At 33.3% G+C, this 25428-nt stretch overlaps 1 protein-coding gene across 1 annotated transcript in view; it reads left to right on the forward strand.

Moving 5' to 3' along the window:
* The window catches only part of LOC126893216 (AP-3 complex subunit beta-1), a 62540-nt gene that overhangs the window by 29565 nt on the left and 7547 nt on the right, over window positions 1-25428 (forward strand). The window contains exons 10-13 of the mRNA XM_050663185.1: window positions 8555-8736; window positions 14179-14623; window positions 18817-18955; window positions 25030-25240. Of these exons, the coding sequence (XP_050519142.1) occupies window positions 8555-8736; window positions 14179-14623; window positions 18817-18955; window positions 25030-25240 (977 nt within the window). The remainder of the gene's footprint in view (window positions 1-8554; window positions 8737-14178; window positions 14624-18816; window positions 18956-25029; window positions 25241-25428) is intronic.

Below are 25428 nucleotides of genomic sequence, written 5' to 3' on the forward strand. Positions count from 1 at the left end.
AGAGCAGTGGTTCCCAACGGGGGCGGTACCGCCCACCGGTGGGCGTTGAAGATATATAAGGGGGTTTTTGGGTCCAAGGAAAATTTGGGGGGCGTTGAGGAACAGCTGCCGCCCCCCTAAAGTAACTCATTGCTTCTTTGCTTCTAACAACTTTGCTTTTCGCTTCTCACACAGAAATAGAGAAGGTGAATCCGAAAATATAAACGAAATGCACAAAATGCATTTTGGTTATGCACCGTGCAATTTTTTATTTATCACTCAGTCCAACACTGCAACAATTTCGACGTTGCAGTCGAACGTTTCAGTTTGGTTAGTATAATTCCACTTCCAGTAGAACCTTTCTGCTTTAAGTGAATTTTGGCTCCTCCTTCGCGCAGCGGCATGGTCAGGCATAACTTAATCATTCGAGATTGTTTCGCTAAAGCAGGGTGGTAAATTTTCTGTGTGTTATTTGCAGAAAGTTGCAGTGCATTTATTAGAAATATATTTTATTGTAATACATATTTGTCACAAAGGTAAGTATCTACGTGGCATTTATATCACTTACTATAATTCTTTATTATTTTTCCCTATCGTAATTTACGAGGTATTTGTAAAAATGTAATAAATCTTAATTTGTTTCCTTATATGTATAGTTATTGTAAAATATTCAAAAAGTACCAACTTGCACAAACTGGATCAAAGTAAAAAGTTAATTAGGACCTACCTACACTGAGAAAAGAATTGGGGAAAAAGTACAAAAAATCTTAATAAAATTTACTATACTGAATAGTAATCTGATCATAGACTGCCAAAAATAAACTATTTACTGAATATAAAGTTATTTTTATAATATGTGTACAGTATGGTAATTTTTAATAAGTTGTTTTGTAATTTTTCCTCAAATTCTTCTCTCAGTGTATATTTATTTACTTGTGGCATGTTTTAAATTTCTCGACTACTTGCTTGGATATTCCGCCACTCTGAAATACTGATTTTGCTAACTAAAAAAATATTTAAAAGTTTATTATTTAAAATTATCAAAGCGGTGGCTACAGCATATTTATTTTTACAGATATACCTACAGTATGTCCGATCCAAAGAAAAAGTGCAGACAATACAATGTCGAATATTTGAAGTATGGTTTTATTCAGTCGCCTTCTAATAAGGCATTACCAATGTGTTTAATTTGCCAGAGAGTTTTCTCAAATGAAGCCATGAAACCTTCACGATTACAAGAACATTTGACCAAAATACATCCCGACAGAAAAGACAGAAATTTATCATATTTTGAAATGCTCAAAAAACAACATTTCAAACGTCCAACTTTAGCTAGTATCTTTTCAGCAGCATCAAAGCAAGACGATGATGGGCAACGTGCTTCTTATAACATTTCCTTACTTATAGCTAAATCAGGAAAATCCCATACTATTGGCGAAGAATTAATACTGCCAGCTGTAAGTGAAGTTTTGCGGACTGTACTGCACCAGCCGGCATCTGATATTATTAAAAAAATTCCATTAAGCAATAATACGGTACAGGAACGAATTGACGAAATGTCTGAGGATGTGAAGCGTTCTCTAACTGATTATTTAAAGACTACTGAGTTTTCTTTACAGCTTGATGAATCAACTCTGCCAAACAATAAGTCTTTACTTCTTGCGTACGTTCGCTTCATAAAAAGTGAAAAAATCTGTCAAGAACTGTTATTTGTAAGAACACTGGAAACAGATACTAAAGGCAAATCGATATTTGATGTTCTGGAACACTATTTTACAGATAAAGGTATACCTCTGGAAAATGTCATAACTGTTGCTACAGATGGTGCTCCGGCAATGGTTGGACGACACCGCGGACTGATAGCATATTTGAAAAAAGCGGTACCAAATATACTCGCCGTGCATTGTGTAATTCACAGACAGCATTTAGTTGCAAAAAATCTTAGTGATCGCCTTCATTGTTCACTACAATATGTAATTACTGCAGTTAACAAGATCAGAAGCAGTGCTCTCAATAATAGATTGTTTAGAAAACTGTGTGATGAAAACGACGAGAATTTTAATCGTTTATTGTTGCACACAGAAGTTCGATAGCTTTCGAAGGGTACCTGCCTAAAAAGATTTTATGATCTCTTTGACTCAGTTTTAGAGTTTTTTGAAAGCAAAGATGATTCTTTGAGAGACAATTTATTAAAATTTAAGAGCGATATTGCTTATTCAACTGATTTATACGATAAATTTAATGAAACAAACAAACAGCTACAAGGTGATAATTTGAATTTGATCAAAGCAAAAGGAACTATTTCCTCGTTCGTGTCAAAACTTAATTTGTATAGGCAAAATTTGGGTCGGAGATAATTTCATCAGTTTCAAAATCTTTCCTCTGTGGAGACAAATGATGAAGACATTCTGGTATATTGCCAGCACTTGGAAGCACTTCAAGAACATTTTAGGAATAGATTTCAGGATATCCTTGGTCTGATTATTCCAGATTGGGTGCTAGAATCGTTCTCAAGTTTAGAAACAGCAGAATTATCACTACAGTAGGAATTGATAGAATTGTCAACAAATGAAGAGTTAAAAGTGAAATTTAAAAATGGATATCAAGAATTTTGGCTGCAATGTCAAATTTCAGTATTATATCCAGCTTTATGGGCTGCATCAAAGAAGTTTTTCATTGCCTTTCCTTCATCGTATTTAGCCGAAAGAGGATTTAGCATAGTCAGCAATATATTAACAAAGAAGAGAAATAGACTGTCCATAGTGGAGCGCGGTGATTTAAGATTGCTGATGACAAGTATGGAACCAAATATTGACAGATTACTATCATTACATCAAGCTCAGCCTTCTCATTAAAAATGTTATATTATTATTATATTGTTTTTTATGATATGTATTTAAGTTAAAGTTTGATCAATAAAAAACATTTTTTTTTTTAATTTGTTGTTGCTTGGATTAGTTAAGGGGTCGTCGAATCATATTTAAGGTAGCCTTTGACCCAAAAAAGGTAAAACAATTGTGAATGAAAGTGCGTTACTAATTTTAAGAATGGAAGAGTTTTTAAGGGGGGCGTTAAGTATTTTGTTTTTGGAAAAATGGGCGGTAGGCCGAAAAAGGTTGGGAACCACTGATATAGAGAATCAGTTGCAAACTTTTCTTGGAACAAAGTGTGAGATAAAAGAGATAACGAAACTGAATAAGAGAATGTGCAAGTTAGAATTGAGTACATATGGTGATAAAGCAAAGATAATGAAAAATAAGAACAAATTAAGACATATTAAAGGAAGAAAACTTTTTATTGATGATGACTATACGATCCAAGAAAGAGAGATTCAAAAACAACTAAGAGAATATGCAAATGAACAGAGACAAAAAGGTAATGGTGTAAAAGTTAAATACCAGAAGATCATTATAAATGATGAAATATGGAAACTGGCACAATTGAAAAAGAGAGCAACAGAGCTAATCCAAAAAACTAATAAAAGCAGAGGCGGACAAAATGATGACAAATTCGGCAATGAAAGCGGAAAAAGAAATGGAACTGAAAGTTATAGATAAGAAAGAAGAGGTATGGAGAACAGCGACATGGAATGTTAGAGGAATAAGTGGAAAAGAGTTAGAATTAGTAGAAACCCTTAGCAACACAAACTATGCTGCAATAGCCATTACTGAGACAAAAAAAAGGGAGCTGAGACACAAATAATAGGAGATGGAAATCTATTAATATACAGTGGTGTAAAGGAAACTGAATGGGCCAGAGCAGGAGTAGCCTGTTTGATACCCAAAGATAAAGTAAAAGGTATAAGAAATTGGGAGTTCATCAATGAGAGACTATTGAAAGTATCAATGAATTGTAGTAAAAGCGATATTATAACTTTGATTGTAATATACGCACCTGGAGAAAGTGACAAAGCAAACGACAAAAATCAATTTTGGGAACAACAACAGCAGACAGTAGAAGATTATGAGGGAACACTCATAATATTGGGAGACTTCAATGCTAGAGTGGGAAACGAAAACATGAAATGGCAAGGAGCTATAGGTAGGCACGGAGAACACACAATTAATAAAAACGGGAAAAGATTGCTAGAGTTTTGTATAGATAATGATTTAGTTATAGCCAACACTTTCTTTGAACACAAAGAAATACACAAGATAACAAGATAAATGCCCCAGCGAAATGAAAAATCAATAATAGGCTTCATAATTGTTCCTCGAGAAAAAAGGAGTAAAGGACCATTATCTACTAGAAGGAGTATTCAAGAATAACAACAAAGTCGAGGACCGAAAACAGATATAAAACAAAAACTATAGCGGAAGAATAAGAACCTATAAGCTGAGAAACTTGCAAACAAGAAATTAGTATATAGAAAAAAACAGAAAAACAGTTTGCAAGGATTGAAAAGAGAAGACAAAGTAGAAATGTGGAAGAAAAGTGGATCAGATTTAAGGCAATACTATTAAAAACAGCAGGGCAAGTTTGCGGGTATACCAGAAGAAATAATCATAAAAAGCAGACAAGCTGGTGGAACAACGATATTAAAAAAGAAGTCAGAGAAAAGAAAAGGCTATGGAAAATGTATATACAAAAAAGAAATCAAGAGGCATACGATAAATACAAGGAACAGCGCAACAAAGTTAAAGTAAGGATAAAACAAGAAAAGCAGAACGCCTGGGAAGAATTTGGAAGAACTATGGAAGAAAATAGTACCCAAAATACAAAATTATTTTATAGAGTATTAAAGAATATGAGAAGTAAAAAGGAAATTAAACTACAGCAGATAAAAGATAGAAACGGAAATATAATAACTGAGGATGAGCCCATTATAGAAAGGTGGAGAGAATATTTCAAGGAACTTTTAAACAAATGAAAATACAACAGCAGAGAATCGCACACAGATGACAGATGAAACACCTGAAAGAGGGCAAGAAGTCGTTTATGAAACTAAAATAAAGATGGAAGAAGTTGAAGATGCACTAGAAAAACTAAAAGTTGGTAAAGCAGCAGGGATCGACGGAATAGATGCTGAATTATTGAAATATCTTGGACAACAAGAATTACATGACCTACTAAATTTAGCGTGGACAAACAAAAAAATCCCAGAGGATTGGAACATTTCAATAATACTGCCTATACACAAAAAGGTAGACACGAAAGAGTGCAGTAATTATAGGGGTATATCACTTCTCTGCTCAGCGTTGAAAATCTACGAAATTATCCTAGAAAAAAAACTACGAGAAATAGTTAAGCCTCGACTGGCGGATATACAAAGTGGATTTAGACCATCACACAGCGTACAAGATCATATATTCACACTACAGCAAATTACTGAAAAAACACTGTTAAAAAACGATACACTGTACCTGGCGTTTTTAGATATGAAAAAGGCGTTTAACATGGTCAATAGAGAAGGAATATGGCAAAGCCTGATAAACAAGGAAGTAGATGAAGAACTTGTAAGTGTAATAAAGAGTTTGTATGTCAACACAAAAAACCAGGTCAGGACAAGTAACTTAATCTCCGGCGAATTTTCTAATAACGACGGGGTTAGACAAGGTGGAGTGTTGAGCCCACTGTTATTTATTTCCGTTATGGATGAAGTTATTAAAAAGTGTTGGAAAAAAACTAAAAAATGCGCTATAGGGTATAGAAATTTGCAACAAATAAAAATTGAAGCCTGTGCATTTGCTGATGACATTGTATTAGTTGCAAGAACTGAAAAGGCTTTCGCAGATAACATTAGAATCTGGGCTGAAGAACTAAAAAACTACAACCTAATAATAAATATGGAGAAAACTAAAGTAATGACAATAGCCAACAAAGAAGCAACTGTAAATATTGAAATCGAAGGGCAAAAAATCGAGCAAGTAGACCTCTTTAAGTATTTGGGAATAATGTTAAACAACAAAGGTACACAAGAAGATGAAATTGGAAACAGAATAAAATTGGCAACGAGAACTTATTATTCACTGTATAAAAATTTCCTAAACAAAAAAGAAATATCGAGGAAAACCAAAATGACAGTATATAAAACTGTATATATGCCAAATACAATATATGGGGCAGAAAACTGGGTACTTAATGACAGACAAAGAAAAAGATTACAAGCTACAGAAATGAGATACTTAAGAAAAGTGGTGGGAGCAAGAAGATTAGACAAAAGAAGAAACGAAGATATAAGACATGAATTACAGGTAAAATCGCTCAACGAAAAAGTTGAAGAAAAGAAGTTAAAATGGGCTGGACACATGATAAGAATGAGTGGTGAGAGACAAGTGAAAATGACATGGGAGGCCAAAGCAGTGGGTAAAAGCACGAGGGGCAGACCAAGGAAAAGCTGGAACACTAGTGTAAACGAAATACTCAAGAAAAGAGGAACATCGTGGCAAGAAGCAAAAGTTTTAGCAGCAGATAGGAAGAAGTGGCGTAAATTTGCAGAGAGTATTATATAAAGGAGGAATCCTCGACACCTAATGGTAAAAGAGGCAACCGTTTATGTATGTATGTATGTAAGTCGACAAAATAGCCCTATCAATGAACACAAAACTACGAAAACCTCCAAAAAAATAAAGGAAGGATGAAAATTTGGGAATAAGTAGCTGAAATTGTCTAATATTATATAAGAAAAAGTTTACAATTCTACATCCCCTCCATTTTACTTACAAACATTGTGAAATACGGGGTGAAAAATATTCTCTCGGGGATGAAAAAATATACGTTCAAAATAAGTCCGAAATTGGATAAAATGACTAATTCTAAGCAACTTTTGTTCTATAGAGTTTTTTTACTAAGTCAATACTTTTCGAGGTATTTGCGAGTGAATATGTTCATGTTTAACAAAAATAAAACATGTTTTTGGACGGTTTTTTGATAACAGAGATAACACAAAAAGTAAGTTCTTTAGCGAAAAAAATATTCTTAGCAAAAATATAGCATATAAAAACATGAAAACAATGGTGTATGCATGAAGACGCTAGACTCAGTAGAAGCAGAGTTGTAGCTAATAAAAAGTAGATTCTTATTCGTCAAATTCCAAATCGAATATTTCAACGTGAAATAACCTAAAAACGGAGCACTTTTCGGGGAAAACTCATAACAACTTTTTTAAAGTGTTTAAAAAAGGTTTATTTCTGATTTTTAAAAAGTCTTTAAACATTAAAAGTAAGTGAGTTACGCTCAAAATATTGTTGGTCCCTTTTATTTTTTGGTAAAAAATCGCAAAAATCACCCCCTAATTAGCTTCCCAAATAAAATTAATCGTTACCGCTTTACAAGTTACTTTACTTATGTATTATTTATATGATCTATAAGTTTCATTGGTTCAAAGTGCTCAGTTTTGAAAAAAATTGGTTTTAAAATATAACATGTTTTTTTAATTTTGAAAAAAAAATTCCTTTTTTTTCAAACTAACTTGAAAATTTTTTGTAATACCAATAATCTCAAAGAGTAATAAAATGTACGTTTTGCTTTTTCTGAATATTTTGAATTTTTTGTTTTCTTTTTAGACAAAAATTGGTTATGCTATGGCTGTTCAAAATTTACATAAACTCGTGATTAGTTACTCGTTCGAGCTATTTTAACTACAGCCTTTTCAAAACTAAGCACTTTGAACCGATGAAACTTACAGATCATATAGAGAAGACATAATCAAAGTAACTTGTGAAGCGATAACGATTAAATTTATTTGGAGTGCTAATTAGGGGGTGATTTTTATGATTCTTTTTACCAAAAAATAAAAGGAACCAACAATATTTTGAGCGTAACTCACTTACTTTTAATGTTAGAGCTTTTTTTGAAAATAAACCTTTTTTTAAACACTTTAAAAAAGTTCCACTGAATTTTCCCCGAAAATTGCTTCGTTTTTTGGTTATTTCACATTGAATTATTCGATTTGGAATTTGGCAAAGAAGAACCTACTTTTCATTAGCTACACCTCTGATCCTACTGGGTCTACATACTTCATGCGTACATCATTTTTTTCAAATTTTTTATAAGCTTTTTTGCTAAGAATATTTTTTTCGATAAAATACTTACTTTTTGAGGTATTTGCGAAAAAATGTCCAAAAACATGTTTTTTCTTGTTAAAAATGAACATATTCACTCGCAAATACATAACTCGAAAAGTATTGACGTAGTGAAAAAAACCTATAGAACAAAAGTTGTTTAAAATTAAGTTATTTTATCCAATTCCGGACTTATTTTGAATGTATATTTTTCACCCCCAAGAAGGGGATATCCCCTCCATTTTTGTAAAATGGAGGGGATGTAGAATTGTAAACTTTTTCTTATATAATAATAGACAATTTCAACTACCTATTCCCAAATTTTTATCCTTCCTTTATTTTTTTTGGGGTCAGATTGTTCTTTGATCGGGCTAAAACTATCTGAAACCGTCAAGGTCAGGCCGATCGAGAATTTTCGTTACGCGGCGTTGTCAGATCAATCAGGTTTCAAAGGTTATTCTGATTTTTATTTGTTACATTTACATTTGTGCACGAAATCATTGATTCTAATAATTCTGTATATTTGTAGCTTCCTGCATATACATAATTTGTGTATTTTGATATATTTTTAGGACAAGAAAAGAAAAGACGAATTCAACTCTGGATCTGGAATGTGGGGAAGCTGGGAGTCTGAAGCTAGTTCTGGAGGCAATAGTAGTGACTATGGTTCTAGTACCAGTTCTTCGAGTGAGAGCGACGACATGAATGAGGAAGATACAAGTGAAGAAGAATCTTCCGAAGAAGAAACTTCTAAGTAATTATTATTGGAATATTACAATTACAGTCACTAAATCGGACCTGGTCGATCAAATACTACAACTTCTTTAAGTGCCGTCTCCCAGTCGTTGGATATCATCATCACTATCTTTATTCTATTTACCGCTGTTCTAAACAGTTCTATAGAATTGCATTTAAACCAGTCCCTTGAATTCTTTAACCAGGACACTCTCCTTCCTATACTCCTTCCTCCTCTTCTCTTTCCTGTATTATCAGTCTTAGCAGTTCATATCGCTGATATTTCTATCCCAGATATTGTAACTTTCTTTTTTTTATTGTGTTTATTATTTCGTATTCTATGCCCATTTCTAGTCTTTTTTATATTCATTTTTAGTCCATATTTTTCACAGAAACTGTTTTGTTTAGCAGTAATTGGAGTTGTTCAACAGAGCTACTTATATTCATCACAGTGTTTAATTTCTACTCCATCGTCTAATGAAATGGACTGCTTTTTCCCTCTGTTCCGATGGTAGGTTACGGAATCAATTAAAAATAAGTGTAAACAATGAACAGTAATATATTTATTTATTTTGGGTAAACAAGCGTGCTTCGTTTATTATCTCGTAAGGGTTTGTTAGCGAGGGTGTGTCTGAATCGTTCGCCGGCTGTGTCGATACTCCATTCCTCACCTTTCTTCGGGACCATATGCAGTGGAGTAGACCAGTTACTTTTTGATGGTCTTATGATGCCTAGTCGTAGAAGATTTTCGAACTCTTTTAGCCCATTGCAGTTTGTCAGGTGCTAATCGTCGAGGCTTAGAAAAAACGGGTGGACCTGGTGTTGTATCGATGTGGTGCTTGGTTTGATGCTGAATGTCTTTCACGATACCGGCGGGTCGCGTGATTTCCGGAAATCGTAGCAACAGTTCATGGTAACGCGACACTTCCGCGATAGTTTTTACGCTACTATCGAAACACTGTCTAACTGTCCCTTAGTTCGAAGGGTTGTCGTACTGTCTATTAAGCACTGGTTAGCAATGTCCACTAGGAGAGCGAAATGGGAAAGAAAATCAACTCGGATAATAGGCTTTGAAGTGTCCGCCACTACGAATCGCCACGTAAAATCACGCCGTAGTCCGATGTTTAAAATCAAGTTCACATAACCGTATGTCGCGATTTTAGTGTCATTGGCCGTGTATAGTTCGTATGTAGTCTTTTCGCGCGCATCCCGTACATATTTTCGCGGAAGAACGCACAGATCGGCACCGGTGTCGATTAAAAATTGTTTTTTAATTGCATAGTCTGTTACGAAAAGGCGGCGAGACTTTGGGCTTGAATCGGATGCCGCACTTACCGACTGCCCGCGATGTTTCCCTGATGCTTGCACGGAGGAGAACATTGGTGACCCCGCGAATAAATAAAACGACGCGAACTTGTAAAAACAGTGTTAATAATTTACTTTTGCCGGTTAAAACAGTGAACAGTGACAATGACGGACGGTACCAGTGCTTCAGGAGTCGATCGGATTTCAGTTAAAATCCCACCGTTCTGGCCCAACGATCCCGAAATTTGGTTCCTGCAAGTGGAAAACCAATTTACACTGGCAAACATAACAAGTGACGCAACAAAATTTAACTACATAGTTGCTACTCTCGAAACAGCTTACATATCAGAAATTAGGGACATCGTTGTGCCACCACTAGCTACAGAGAGGTATGTAAAATTAAAGTCAGAGTTAATTAAGAGACTTAGTGCATCTCAACAACAAAAAATTAAAAGACTACTTGAGCATGAAGAACTGGGCGATCGAAGACCTTACCAATTCTTACGACATTTACAGTCTTTAGCAGGCATAACGGTACCAGACAATATTGTAAGGTCTCTGTGGTTAGGTAGACTGCCATCGTCTACACAGGCTATTTTAGCTACTCAAGCTAAAGCTAATTTGGACGCAGTTGCCGAGCTAGCTGACACAATCTCTGAAGCTATAGCTCCTAGAGCCCAAATTTCAGAAGCTTCTAACGCGCTTGAAAGTACCATCGATAAATTGACAGCCGAATTAGCTGAAATGAAAATTCAGCTAGCTAGCTTGTCAAATGCTCAAGCACAAGCTAACACATACCGTCGTAACCGCAGCAACTCAAGAGGAAGACCATATCCTAGAGATAGAAGCTACAGTAAGGAGCGTAATAGTGACATTTGTTGGTATCACTACCGTTTTGGTGACCAGGCTCAAAAGTGTTTACACTGTAATTACTATTTTTGCTAAATTTTTAATAACTTTTGTCAAAACGAAATAACATTTAATATACAAACCATATGCTAACAAGGGCCGTTAAGTTTAAGAAACGAAATGTATCCCTAAGCAGATTATATAAAATTAATGTTTTTTTTTCAAGGAAACACTAATAGATTCCGAGGCCAGATTGGCACGCTTTTTATGTCAACTTCTTAAAATACAGAAAGTTTCTAATCTTTTAAAACGCAGATGTTAGTAATTTATTGCCTTTCTAGCCATATTGTAAAACCGCAAGCATGATGGCATAATAGAGTGTTGTGGTCTGGCGGTATCGACACAGCAGGCGAACGATTCATACACACCCTCGCTAACAAACCCTTACGAGATAATAAACGAAGCACGCTTGTTTACCCAAAATAAATAAATATATTACTCAAATATTGAATGGGTTGCATATGTGAGTCCATATTAAATGTAGTAATGAAACACAGACTTACTCACAATCATTTAATTATACTTTGACGACCGGTTTCGATCTCTACATTATACAGATCATCTTCAGGTCGGCGTTACAAGTAGTTAAATACAATAAAAGAAAACCAGAATTAGAACATTATCTGGTTGCACAAATATTAATAGAAAGCTAAATTCGAAAAAATTTTTGAAATAAAGGTTTGCAACTGTTGACATTTCAGAATATTGATACATACAAATGCACACCTATGAGTTAAAATGCTCATAAGCATATATGAGCAAATGGGTGCATGCAGTTTGTGAATATTTGTTGAAATTTAAATTTTTTAACTATTAAAAAACAAATTAAAACATTAAGCAACCTTAAATATGCATCCCAACTCAAAATAATAATAATAAATAGATAGTAATATTGTTCAAACCTACTCACATGCCGTTACAAGGGATGCGTTGCCACTTAGTTGTTATCATATTAATTCGTCCAACTTATGCCAATTGGTTTGCTGGGAGAGTTATACGGTAAACAGACATGTTACGCAGGTCAAAACAAAGTAAAAATTTTTGCGTAACCTACCATCGGAACACCCTCCAATACACATGGCTTTTTAAGTTTTCTTAATGTTGACTTCGAGACCCTATTTGTTATATTCTTCTATTAGCTTCTGCGTCATGTAACTCAAGTCGTCATGATCCTGAGCAATCAGAATTTGGTCATCAGCGAAGCATAAAGTGTATAGTGTTGTCTCGTCATTAAGAGGGATTCCCATGTCATTCTTCTTCTTGTGCCACTCCTATCGATTTCAAATCATCAAGGCTACCCTGACCTTGACCTTGTTTACAGTTGACCTAAAAAGTTCAATGCCATTACATTTTCTTTTCCATAGCTTGAGTGCTTATTTCAGATAAATTTTGAAAAGGGTAGGCGAGATACAGCAACCCTGTTTCATTCCTTTCGTGACCTTAAATCCCTCAGATATCCTTGATCCAGTTTTAATTTTTGCAGTCGTTCCATTATACAGACTTTGGACGGCTGTGATAAGTCCATGTGTAAAGTTGGTTTGCTGTAATGGGTTGACCAAAGTTTATTGAGGGGCACACTGTCATATGCTTTTTGTAAGTCTGCGTACACCAGGTGAACTTAAGGGGAAGTCTACTGTAACAAGGGAAAAACCGATTTTTCCGGATTTTTTTTCTAACAACATATGACTCGTACATTAAATTAAATTAAACCGTCATTTTTATTATATATTCAGTATTTGTAAAAAAAAATTTCAAGTCGAAATATTCAAAATTGCCGTCGTGGCACTCCTTCAAGCGCAGGTCCGTTTTTTAGGTGCCCAAACGGTGTACATAAAATCTCACGTCTGGGTGATCTGAAACAAAAAACAAAATATGGTTATCATCTACATAGTATTGACTCTCGTCTGACGGAGAATTTTTTTGATATCGTTTTTTGTTTAATTGTTATAAACAATAATAACATCAAATTTGGGCAAAAAAATAGAAAATAATTTCAAGAATTTTTTTTTCGGCGCCAAAATTTTTTATCGGCAAAATCCTCCGTCAGACAAGGTTCAATACTATGTAGAGGATAACCATATTTTGTTTTTTGTTTCAGATCACCCAGACGTGAGATTTCATGTACAGAGTTATTCAATATATTTTGACCCCCCTGTAAATTGCTTTATTTGCAGAATTAGAAAAAACTGTAAAATACAAAAGTTATTCGATTTTTAAATTGTGTTTTTTTGACATATACATCATACTAGTGACGTCATCTATCTGGGCGTGATGACGTAATCGACTATTTTTTTAGATAAGAATAGGGGTCGTGTGCTAGCTCATTTGAAAGGTTATTCAATTCTCTATTCAGTCATGTAAACCTTAAGATAATTATTTGTACAGGATGTCCAAAAAAAAATTTGAATTAAATTTATTGACACAAAAAGAGGAATGTATGCAATTTATTTAATTTAAAATATCTTCTTCTGCTGTTAGAAAACAGAAATAAAATTTATTGCACAAATAAACATTGCTTTTTGCTTAAATTTAATGTTCAAACTGCCAAGAGACAGATGGGTGGCAGCTTGAACATTGAATTTAAGTGAAAAGTAATGGTTATTTGTTCAATAAACATTTATTTCTGTTTTCTGGCAGCAGTAGAATGTATTTTGAATTAAATAAATTACATATATTCTTCTTTTTGTGTCAATTAATTTAATTAAAAAAAATTTTTTGGACACCCTTTATAAATAATCATGTTAATGTTTATATTGCCGAATAGAGAATTAAATAACCTTTTAAATGAGCTATCAGACGACTCCTATTCTCATTTAAAAAAAATAGTCGATTACGTCATCACGCCCAGATGTATGACTTCACTATTTCGATATATATGTCAAAAAACCATAACTTAAAAATCGAATAACTTTTGCATTTTACATTTTTTTCTAATTCTGTAAATAAAGCAGTTTACAGGGGGTTCAAAATATAGTGAATAACCCTGTACACCGTTTGGGCACCTAAAAAACGGACCTGCGCTTGAAGGAGTACCACGACGGCAATTTTGAATATTTCGACTTGAAATTTTTTTTTACAAATACTGAATATATAATAAAAATGATGGTTTAATTTAATTTAATGTACGAGTCATATTTTGTTAGAAAAAAAATCCGGAAAATCGGCCTGTTTTTTCCCTTGTCACAGTAGACTTCCCCCTTAAATACTTGTTAAATTTTAGCTAATTTTTTTATATATATATATTTAGAAAGGGATCTGAATCTGAAGAATCACAATCATCCAGCGAAGAATCTAGCTCAGCGGATGAAGCTCCTGCTAAGCAAAACCAAAGTCTTAATTCTACTAACAATACCACCACCGAATCTGTAGCAAATAGCAAGAAATCCAATTTAGACCTTCTCCTAGACCTTGACGACATCGATAATCCAGCACCAGTTATGACCCCTTCTCTAGGCGGTTTCTTCAGCCCATCAACTCCATTAGATGTGAATACTAGTATTCAGATTGTTCAGCCAGTATTTCTAAGTACAAAACCAGTAGAATTACTCAATAGGATAAACGGGAAGGGTCTATCGGCGACGTTTCGGTTTACAAGAACGCCACATCTTTATTCTCCTAGTATGACAAATATTAATCTGTTGTTTTCTAATACTACTGGTGAGGATGTTGATGATATCCGAATAGGAAAAAAGGTACGTCATTTTTTTTATTAATGTACACTTTTTATTTACTTGTGCCGGGTGTCCCAATAAGAATGGCTCTCGGCCTTATCTCAGGAACCGTTTATAGTACAGTTTTGAGAAAAAAATATTTATAACCAAAGTTGCCTCAGGAAAAGCCTGGAAATAATTTTCATAATTGTAGGTCCACCGCTAGAAGGCGTAATTAAATATTTATCAAAAATTAAAAGAATCAAAATTTTATAAAATTTACCTAATGAAAGTGCACTGGAAATCCAATCATCGTATTCTTCATAAAATTCTGCGCATATTTGATTTCACAAGTTTAAGTCTACCTTTGCAAATAAGAGGTGGGGGTGAGTGGGAACCTTCTTATGAAAAAATGGCTGTAAGTCCGGTTCTGCTAAATCGAATTTTGCATACTTGGTCGTGTTGAAAACAGCTCTTTTTCGTCAATGTAAGTGTCTTATTTTCGAAATAGTCTAATTAGTAATATGCAAGCTAGGATGCGTTATTTAATTATTTTCAGAAATCTAGTTTTCTTTGGAAAATATTAAATACAAGTATGCATTTTTAATCCTGTATTACAAAATTAGACCAAATTAGCAACATAATACCGAAAACCGCATCTCGATACCTTTTTTCTATCTCGAGATATCTTAAGAAATGTGTAAATTTTGAACATAACTGTTTCGGTCACCGGTAAACGAGGAAAAATAGTGTGCTATGGAAAAAGCAAATAAACATTTTCCAGGTGTAAACGTATATAATTAATTAAAACAACAATACGACAAACAACACTATAAAATATAACAAAGAAATAAAAGCAACTACTTACTTAGTCTTTGCCTTTCATCATTTTCGATGCAAGCATTTACTCTTTCAAGAGTAGATTGAATAGCAACAGATTTAACTGTTTTAGACTTTTATTTGTGGGGACGGATTAAAGACCTTGTTTTTGCCGCTAGACCCACTAATCGAGAAAACATGATCTAGAATCTAAAGAATACGAAACGCTATTCAAAGCATTGCGAAAGCAGAAATTGAGACTGATGTTTAATCTATTCTTAAAAGAGTAAATGCTTGCATCGAAAATGAAGGGCAACAATTTGAACATTTAGGTCGTCACTAAGTAGTTGCTTTTATTTCTTTGTTATATTTTATAGTGTTGTTTGTCTTATTGTTGTTTTAATTAATTATATACGTTTACATCTGGAAAATGTTTCTTTGTTTTTTCCATAGCACACTACTTTTCCTTAACTTCGTTTACCGGTGACATTAACAGTTGTTTAAAATTTACACGTTTCTTAAGATATCTCGAGATAGAAAAAAGGTATCGACATGCAGTTTTCAGTATTATGTTGCTAATTTGGTATAATTTTGTAATACAGGATTAAAAATGCATACTTATATTTAATATTCTCCAAAGAAAACTAGATTTCCGAAAATATATAAATAACGCCTACTAGCTGGCATATTACTTATTTAGACTATTTCGAAAATAAGACTCTTACATTGACGAAAAAGAGCTGTTTTCAACAAGACTAAGTATGCAAAATTCGATTTAGCAGAACCGGACTTAGAGCCATTTTTCCATAAGAAGGTTCCCACTCACCCCCACCACTTATTTGCATAGGTGGACTTAAACTTGTGAAATCAAATATGCGCAGAATTTTATGAAGAATACAATGATTGGATTTCCAGTGCCCTTTCATTAGGTAAATTTTGTAAAATTTTGATTTTTAATTTTTGATATTCAATTACGCCCTCTAGCGGTAGACCTACAATTATGCAAATAATTTCCAGGCTTTTCCCTAGGCAACTTTTGTTATAAATATTTTTTTCTCAAAGCTGTACTATAAACGGTTCCTGAGATATGGCCGAGAGCCATTCTTATTAGGACACCCGGTACAATTGTTTCTAAAAATCTAAAATAGAGACTAACTCTTCTTCTTCATGTACCATGTCCTTGGTTACGTCCTTGAACGTTGGTTACGACCATAGCTATCTTAATTTTATTCACTGTCACCCTAAATAGCATGCTTGTATCAATACCATACCAATCTCACAAATTCTTCAACCATGAAGTTTTACTTCGTCCTGAACTGCGTTTGCTTGCTATTTTCCCTTGCAGAATATTTTGTAGCAACCTATATTTGTGACCTCCCATTACATGTCCTAATTACTGCAGCTTTCTGGTCTTGATGCTTTTTATAATCTCAGTAGTCTTGCCAAGACGTTCTAGTATTGTGAAGTTTCGAATCTTTCTTCACACAAGAGACTTTTAAAATTCTTCTATAGCACCACTTTTCGAAAGCCTCAAGACGATTTAGATCACTTTTATTCACAGTCCAAAGCACGACACCAAAAAGTAAGATCGAGAACACGTAGCGGCGAAGTAGGCTGATCCACAATGCCAATTTTAGGTCCTTGTTACATAATTCCTTGGACATCTTTCTAAAAGCGGCTCTGGCCTGCTCAGTTCTGAATCTAGTTTCTAATTTAAGTCCATACCCAAGTAGCACCGAACGGGTTTATTAAGTCTTTTAAGGATGCTTTAAAACTGTAGAATAAAACTAAAATTAAAACCATTTGGTTTTTAAGTAAACCTTAAGGTGGCAATAAAACCGCTTTCAGCATAAAAGGGCCTACTCTGAAAGAGGTCAATAAATCCAAAAATAAAAACCTTCTTAAAACTTTGTTTTCTTAAGCAACTGGTTTTAAAGCTGCTGTGAAGGTGCTTTTAAAACCATAGTAAAAGACACTTTAAGTGCAAGCAGTTTTATAGCAAACTTCAAAAGGTTTCTTAAATGGAGACTTTTAAAGACAATTTACCATATTAAATGATTCTTTAAACCCATATACTCCATACAGGCAAACAAATTTTTACATGTGCTATGATAGGTAGATTGTAACCATAAAATAATAAAAAGTACTTAGATATTTCGGACTGTCAAGGTAGAAAAACACTTGCGCACCCAACTTTATTGATAATGTTAACAAAAACAGTTCTAAAGAACTCACGCGCCCTAAAATTTCTGACTTTTGGCGATTAAAAAATAATAATAAAAAAATTTAAATCCGAAAAATATTAATTGAAAAGAAAAATAATTTTATCTACAATTTTAATGTTTTAATGTTAAAATAAACCGAATTTATGTCTTTAAGTCGCTTATTTATAATTTTTATGTAAGCCTTATATTGTAATCTATCATGGCTTTCAGCATCTCCAGAAAGCAATATGGCCGAAGTCGACAAAGAATTGTTAAGATCAAATGGTTTTATTTTATACGTTTCGAAGAGCATATATTCTACATAAAAGCAAGGTTTCCTTGGAATTGAAACAGTTTAGTTTTAATGCTGCTGTCAATAATGCCACTCGGTTTTAATGTGAATTTAACCTAGTATCAAGGCATCGTAGTACTGTGTGTGTGCGTTGTATTCTTCGAAAAATAAACCACTTCCACATTTTACAACACACTACAACACTGTTTCGCTCTAAAACAAATGGCCGACCATTTTGGACATTAAAGAAGAGAGTATGAGTTCAGTTTTATTGTTTCTAACAAGACGCATAGTTTAGTGTTTACAATAACCAAATTGATTCAGTTAAAAGCGTTTGGTTTTAATACAGCCTACTAATTGCTTTTAAGAAAGCAACTTTAAAGAAAACTAAAAAAATAGTTTTAAGGCATATGTTTTACTGACATAAGAGTCTTTAGATCAGGTAGTTTTAATAATAGGTTTTATAGTCATATTAGGAGAATCTTTAAAACTACAATAAAACTAAAAGGTCACTAACTAGAATCTAATAAAACCAGACGGTCCGGAAGTTCTTCATAAAACTGATTAGTTTTAAAGTGAACTGAGAATAAACCATTTTAAAACTACAATAAGACAAATTATCTATTAAGATTGATTAGTCTTATTTGATACTCTTATTAGGTACTGTAAAACTAGTGACAAATGCTTAACAGTTTTAAAGTTCTGGCAGTATATCTACAAGGTAGCTTTAAAACCATCATCTTCCTATTTACCTCAATAAAACCTTTATAAACCTTAAATAAAATTAAAATGTTTTTATTGTGCTACTTGGGCGGGCTTATCACAAAGAATTCAATGAGGATTTTAAAAAAATAATTCGGTAATTTAGTTAGTTATTAAAATAACTGTAACAGCGTAACTTCCAACTTTTTTCTTTGCAGAATTTGGCATTCGGAATGAACTTACACGATTTTGCCTGCATATCAAAGTTGCCACCTAATTGTGCCCTTCCTGCAACATTGGGCATTGACTTCAATGATACTACACAGCCTGCAAATTTTGAAATTGTGTCTTCCTTAGGTTAGTATGCTTTTACCACACCTTTCAGGTTTTTTTCTGAAATAACTCTTCTTATTTCGTATACCTACTGTTTATTTTATATACAGTAAAACCTTCCAATAACGACCACCTTCGGGGAATCAAAAACTAGTCGTTAAAAAGGAATGGCCGTTTAAGAAAATAAAAAATTAAAGCAACTGATCTGTATTTTACGTTGTTTATTTATATATTATATATTATATAAATTCATAAAGAACCAGGTCCAGATATGATAACAGCGGAAATAATCAAAGCTACAGAAGAAACTGGCGTAAAATTATTTCATCTAGTCTGTAGCTAAATATGGCATTTAAAATAATGGCCTAAATACTGAACAAAATCTACAATAACGACAATACATAAAAAGGCAGCTTCCATAAATGCGACAGTTATAGAACTATTTCTCTTAAGTCACATGCCAGCAAGATAATGCTACATAATTATAATCAATAAGAGACTGAAAACATTCCTACAATGAGAAATTCCACAAGAGTAAACTGGACTTACCAAAGGTAGATACATTCGAGAACACCTGTTGAATATAAGACAGATAATCGAAAAATCTAGAGGATTCAATATATTTTATAGATTATCGTATAGCCGTATTCAAATATCGTATTTGACACGGTCAATGGAGACACTTATGGCGAATACTAAAAGAAGTAGGCGTACCACAATACCTAATTTTGCTTATAATTGAACTGTACGAACACACTACTGGATCAGTTAAAGTGCTTGACACACTCAGCCAGAACAGGGTGTCAGACAAGGATGTATACTATCTTCACAATTATTTAATATACAGGGTGTTTGGTAAAGAATGCTCCATAGCTTAACCTTAGATTCCTGAGGTTAAAATAGTTAAGATTTAAGCTAACTTACCTTAGTACAAAAGTTGATAATTACCGAAATACAGGGTATCAAAGTTAAACTATTATTTTATTTATTTTTGAATATTTCCTGACAGGCATTTGACAACAACACGAAATTTTGTAGGTGATGCTCTTACTGTGTACCCTACTAAATTATGTTAAACAAACGTTTCTGGCTACTACCAGAGGCATACGACAGGGGAACGTGAAGGGTTGACCCTTCCCAAATTCTACGCCACTGGCGGAATTCCTATTTTAGTGCAATTTTCTGATTCTCCAACACTTTCCATGTAAATAACATACTCTTCATTCATAACGATAAAACCATTAGTTTTCGAGATATTTGAAGCTAAAAACGAACGAGCGTAATACATTAATCAAAATAAGTGTGCCTTTTCATTTTTAACTTCAAATATCTCGAAAACTAATGACTATCGTTACGAATGAAGAGTATATTATTTGCATAGAAAGTATTAGAGAATCTAAAAATTATGCTAAAATAGCAGTTTCATCAGTGGCGTAGAATTTGGGAAGAGTCAACCATTCACTTTCCTCTTTTGTACGCCTCTGGTAGTAGCCAGAAACGATTATTTAACATAATTTACATGGGTGTACAGTGCCTACACTTTCTGCCAAGTATGACATGGATATGTCAAATGAGTTTAAAGAATTCTTTTTTTTTTAATAATTTATTCTTTATTTAAAACTTTAAGAACTATATGTGCCCGCTACTATAAAACTATTTGACATGTCCTAATGATACTTGGCAGAAAGTGTAGGTACTGTACATCCTACTAAATTATGTTAAGTAATCGTTTCTGGCTACTACCAGAGGCGTACGACAGGGGAAAGTGAATGGTTGACCCTTCCCAAATTCTACGCCACTGATGAAACTGCTATTTTAGCATAATTTTTAGATTTTCCAATACTTTCTATGCAAATAATATACTCTTCATTCGTAACGATAAAGTCATTAGTTTTCGAGATATTTGAAGTTAAAAATGAAAAGGCACACTTATTTAATGTTTTATGCTCCTTCGTTTTTAGCTTCAAATATCTCGAAAACTAATGGCTTTATCGTTACGAATGAAGAGTATGTTATTTACATAGAAAGTATTGGAGAATAAAAAAATTGCACTAAAATAGCAATTCCGTCGGTGGCGTAGAATTTGGGAGGGGTCAACCATTCACGTTCCCCCGTCGTACGCCTCTGGTAGTAGCCAGAAACGTTTGTTTAACATAATTTAGTAGGGTGGACAGTACCAGCACCACTTACCAAATTTCGTGTTGTTGTCCCATGTCTGTCAGGAAATATTCAAAAATAAATAAAATACAAGTTTAATTTTGATACCCTGTATTTCCGGTATTATCACTTTTGTACTAAGGTAAATTAGCTTAAATCTACCTATTTTAACCTCAGGCATCTAAGGTTAAGCTATGGCCCATTGTTTACCAAACATCCTGTATATATGGGGAGCATATTATGAGAAAAACACTTGAAGCAATTGACCGGTTTGAGGTTGCGAGCTCATACTTATATCTGGGATCATTGATCACAAATATAGGGTCATTACAGGAAGAGGTTAAACGTAGATGCGATCTAGCAAAAGTTGTCATAGCAAAATTAACCAAACTATGGAAGGACTGTCAAATTTCAAGAGAACTAAAAGTTAGCCAACGACTCTCCAGTAAAGTCCATCTCCAACAATTAAAATACTTTGGACATGCTATGAGAGCAAACACAGAAAGATGTCATTATACAAGGAAAGGTGGAAGGCCGAAGATCACGAGGAAGAATCTCAACAAGATGGATCGATCAAATTACAGGAATATGCAAAAGACCTATGCATGAGTTAAAAGAAATGACTAGAGGCAGATATCTTTGGAGATGGACAATACACGGCATCACGTCGACCACTACACTCCCTCCGGGGGATCAGGATTGAAGAGAGAGACCTTATTCATAATTTCTTAAGGGTAGTCGAGTTTTATTGCCCTTTGTTGAGGGTGTTTTTATCATGAGCAGTATTCGCGCTGTACAACCCGAATGTATTCAGAGTAAGTTCGGGATTAGTTTTCAAGGCGCAGGCGTCAACGTAAACTTATCCTGGACATGTTCAAGATTTTTCTCTCCACGAGCAATTTTCGGATTCGTAATGTAATGACGGGTTGCATACATTAAGGTTAGAGAAGGAAGCCTTTTCTTGTCCCTTTCTTATTTCGAAATCAATGTCAACAAAAAATGCAAATGCAACCAACAAATTTGTATTTTAACAAAGAGAAAGAGAATAACAGCAACAGTATTTGATTAGTGTCTTTATTATTTCGACAATATAATTTGGTATTTCCACGCCGAAATCCCGCTAAATTTTTGTAGAGAGTAAAAGATTGTTGAATTACTTGGAAATTGCAGCTTGTTATTTAGATATAAAAATTACTTTTAACTTCCTGGGGGTTGAACATTATCTGAACATAGGGTTGAACATTAAGGAATAATTTAGTAAAGCAATCATTTCCAATTTTGATATAATATGTATTGAATTTGATAGGTTGTGGCATTGTGTTGTGGTTTATTACACCACAAAAATAATGAAATATAACAATACACAAGAAATAGTTTCAGAATAAGTTTGATGTGTTGTTTATGATTCATTATTCAATAAGAGACTAATTTAACTCATAAATTAAACTGAAAAATAAATCACAAAAATATGTAGGTACTTATAAGCTCATCTAGATAGAAGAAATTAAGTAAAAACAGAGTACAATTTATTTTAATACTACCGTAATAGATAATAATTATCGAATATCGAATGAAAAGTAATAAGATAATAAAGAAAAGGTACCTACTTATTTATAAACATACTAAATAGAAAACATTGACAAAAACAACTAAAAAAGCTTTAATATAAAAAATATTAAAATGTGTTTGAAGAATATTGAAATGATACAACAATTTACATAATTTAAAAACTTTAAAAACCAGAATCTACATCTACAAGTTGTTTAACAAAACAATATTTTAGGTTAAGAATTGGACGGAGTAAGAACAGAATAATGGTCAGAATGTCAAGAAATTCTTCCCAAATATTTTGTGCGCCTGCGCGAACTTAAAATCCGAAACAAAATCCTCGAACGTCGATCCCCGGACACGTTCAGGATCTTTTTTCTGTACTGCGCGAACACCGAATTAAAAATCTGGAGGGTGTTCAGAGGGAAAAATTCGACCTCCGCGAACGCTCGATTTTGTAATGCGCAGGCGTTCTCCCTCTGGGTACGTTCGGGTTATCCAGCGCGATCAAAGCTTATGACGGTGAAGGGTACTAGGAAATTCCGCTGATGAGAGTGCCCGCTGTCGTTAAAGAGAATGATCGGTATAAAAGAGCGGGGATTTGTATTTCTAATGACCCGGAATAGGGAACTTGCATATATTTTTAAATATTAAAATAATATTAAAAAATATAAGGTAACATGATCATAAAACGCATGCATGCAAAAAAAAACAAATATTGTTAACCCATAGGCTTATTACGAGACATTGAAAAAGCTATAAAATTCAAATTTCTTCAGAGGCGCGTAAACGGGTCTTACGTCACGACGCACGTCTACCTGCTAGATTTCTATGAGTCGACAACAAAACCGCTAGGATATTTCGAAATTATTTACAAATTCATTCACATTTACTTAAAACTCTCATGTAGAAGTTGATTGTAAATAAAAGTTCAAAAAAAGGTTGTTTTGGGGATTGTATTAATTCCATTTTAATCATATTATTTAATTGGAAATTCCAAGGTATTTGTGTTCTTGTATAGTTCCATAATGAGTATATTTAGTTTCAAACTGAAATTGATCATTTTGAGTGCTACTTTATAAAGTAGTGTTTTTAAATGTATAATATGACTGACTAGGGTTTTTCAAAAAGTTAATCTGACAATCTACAGTAGTTGATGTCTTCATGGTGGCAAATTTTATAAAAAGCAGTGAAAGTTATTCTATTGGAGAAATGCGAGGAGGCAAATAAGTAGGTACCTATTATAAGTATTATTATATTAATAAACACGTTTAAATTGTTTATAACAATAGTTTTTAGTTACTCTGACTTTTATTACTAAAAGTTTTGTTATTTTTAAGTTATTTTTATTTTCTTTCTTCTTTGTTATGAATTTAAAATATTTATAAATTATAGGTTTTAGTTTTGTTTATTACAAAATATTACGACTAGAAGTACATATATTTGGAACATTTAATAACCAATAGACAACCAAATAACCAATGTTACAATGTACAATGCAAAAGTACAGTTGCAAATAATGTTTCTATTTGAAAAAAAAGTGTTGATTTTGCGTACCAGATACACACTTTAAAAATAATTCAAAATTTACTTATATTTGGATAGAATAGGACACAGATCTTATCGACAGTTTGATTAGTATAGCACAAGACCTTTGGAGTGTAAATATTTTCCCGCATCTATTTGGATCTGATAATTATTAAAAATAAATGGAATAAAAATTTGATAAAATAAAGTTTCATCCATAAAATATTTTTTATTTCTTTATGTGAAAATGAAATTCATATTTTAAACTAAATATATATTTATATATTATAATAAAACATTCTTTCTTTTTCTTTTTATAAGTAATTTTTTAGTAGTATCTATGTACTTACATTTTTTAAGAAATATGATATTAATGTAGGTATTTAATTTTGTTCAAACTTTATAATATAATTTGGCATTTGAGATACCTATGTTGTAAAATAAAAATGTATTTCCCTAAACTAAAAATAATATTATGAATGCATGAAAATATTTACAAGATATTATCTGCAGAGTGCACGTCTGGCACTAGGCAGTAGCCAAACGAGAACAGTGGTAAATATCATGGTTGGTGACGTCAGACCCAAGCGCGCGCTTTTAAAGTTGTTTGAAACGGTAATTTCGGGCGCGGAATTATAATCAGTTGTTGTACGTACACTATTAATTGTTAAGACGTAATATTTTGAATTTATCATTTTTAAACATAAATTAACAATTTTATGCAAAAATATTTTTATGTGCAAGTTCCCTATTAAGACTCGGTCGTTATACGCAGGTGGTAACTTAATAGGAGTTGTCGCTTATGGAGGTTTTACTGTATTACAATTTAATTCAATGACAGGCGTTCATAGTAGTCTTTGTTTAAGGTAAATTTAATGTATCTCTTAAACCAAATATTGGCGAGTTGTTGAGGCCAGCCACGATGAGCACCGCTTTGTTCCTGCAGAATCAGACCAAATTACGTGGTATGACGGAACATTCCAAAGCCGTACCTAATTGTGTTCCAGACATTGAAGAAAAAATAAAGGAATGTACAAATTTAGGGCCTTGCGATCGATCCGATCCAAAATACTTTAGGTAAAGTATTTTTATTTTATTGAGAGATAGCTTAAGATTTAATTTCTTTCAGAGATCATCACTATTCGTTTTCGTACGTTTCTTCCTCTAGGAGTCGTCAGAACGGCCTTGTGGTGCGCTCTGAATCAAAACTAAATCCAGGTGTCTAGTAAGCAAAATAATACGAAATTATTTGCTAATGGACGCAA

The sequence above is a fragment of the Diabrotica virgifera genome, chromosome 10 (assembly GCF_917563875.1).
Source record: "Diabrotica virgifera virgifera chromosome 10, PGI_DIABVI_V3a".
NCBI classification, from domain to species: domain Eukaryota; kingdom Metazoa; phylum Arthropoda; class Insecta; order Coleoptera; family Chrysomelidae; genus Diabrotica; species Diabrotica virgifera.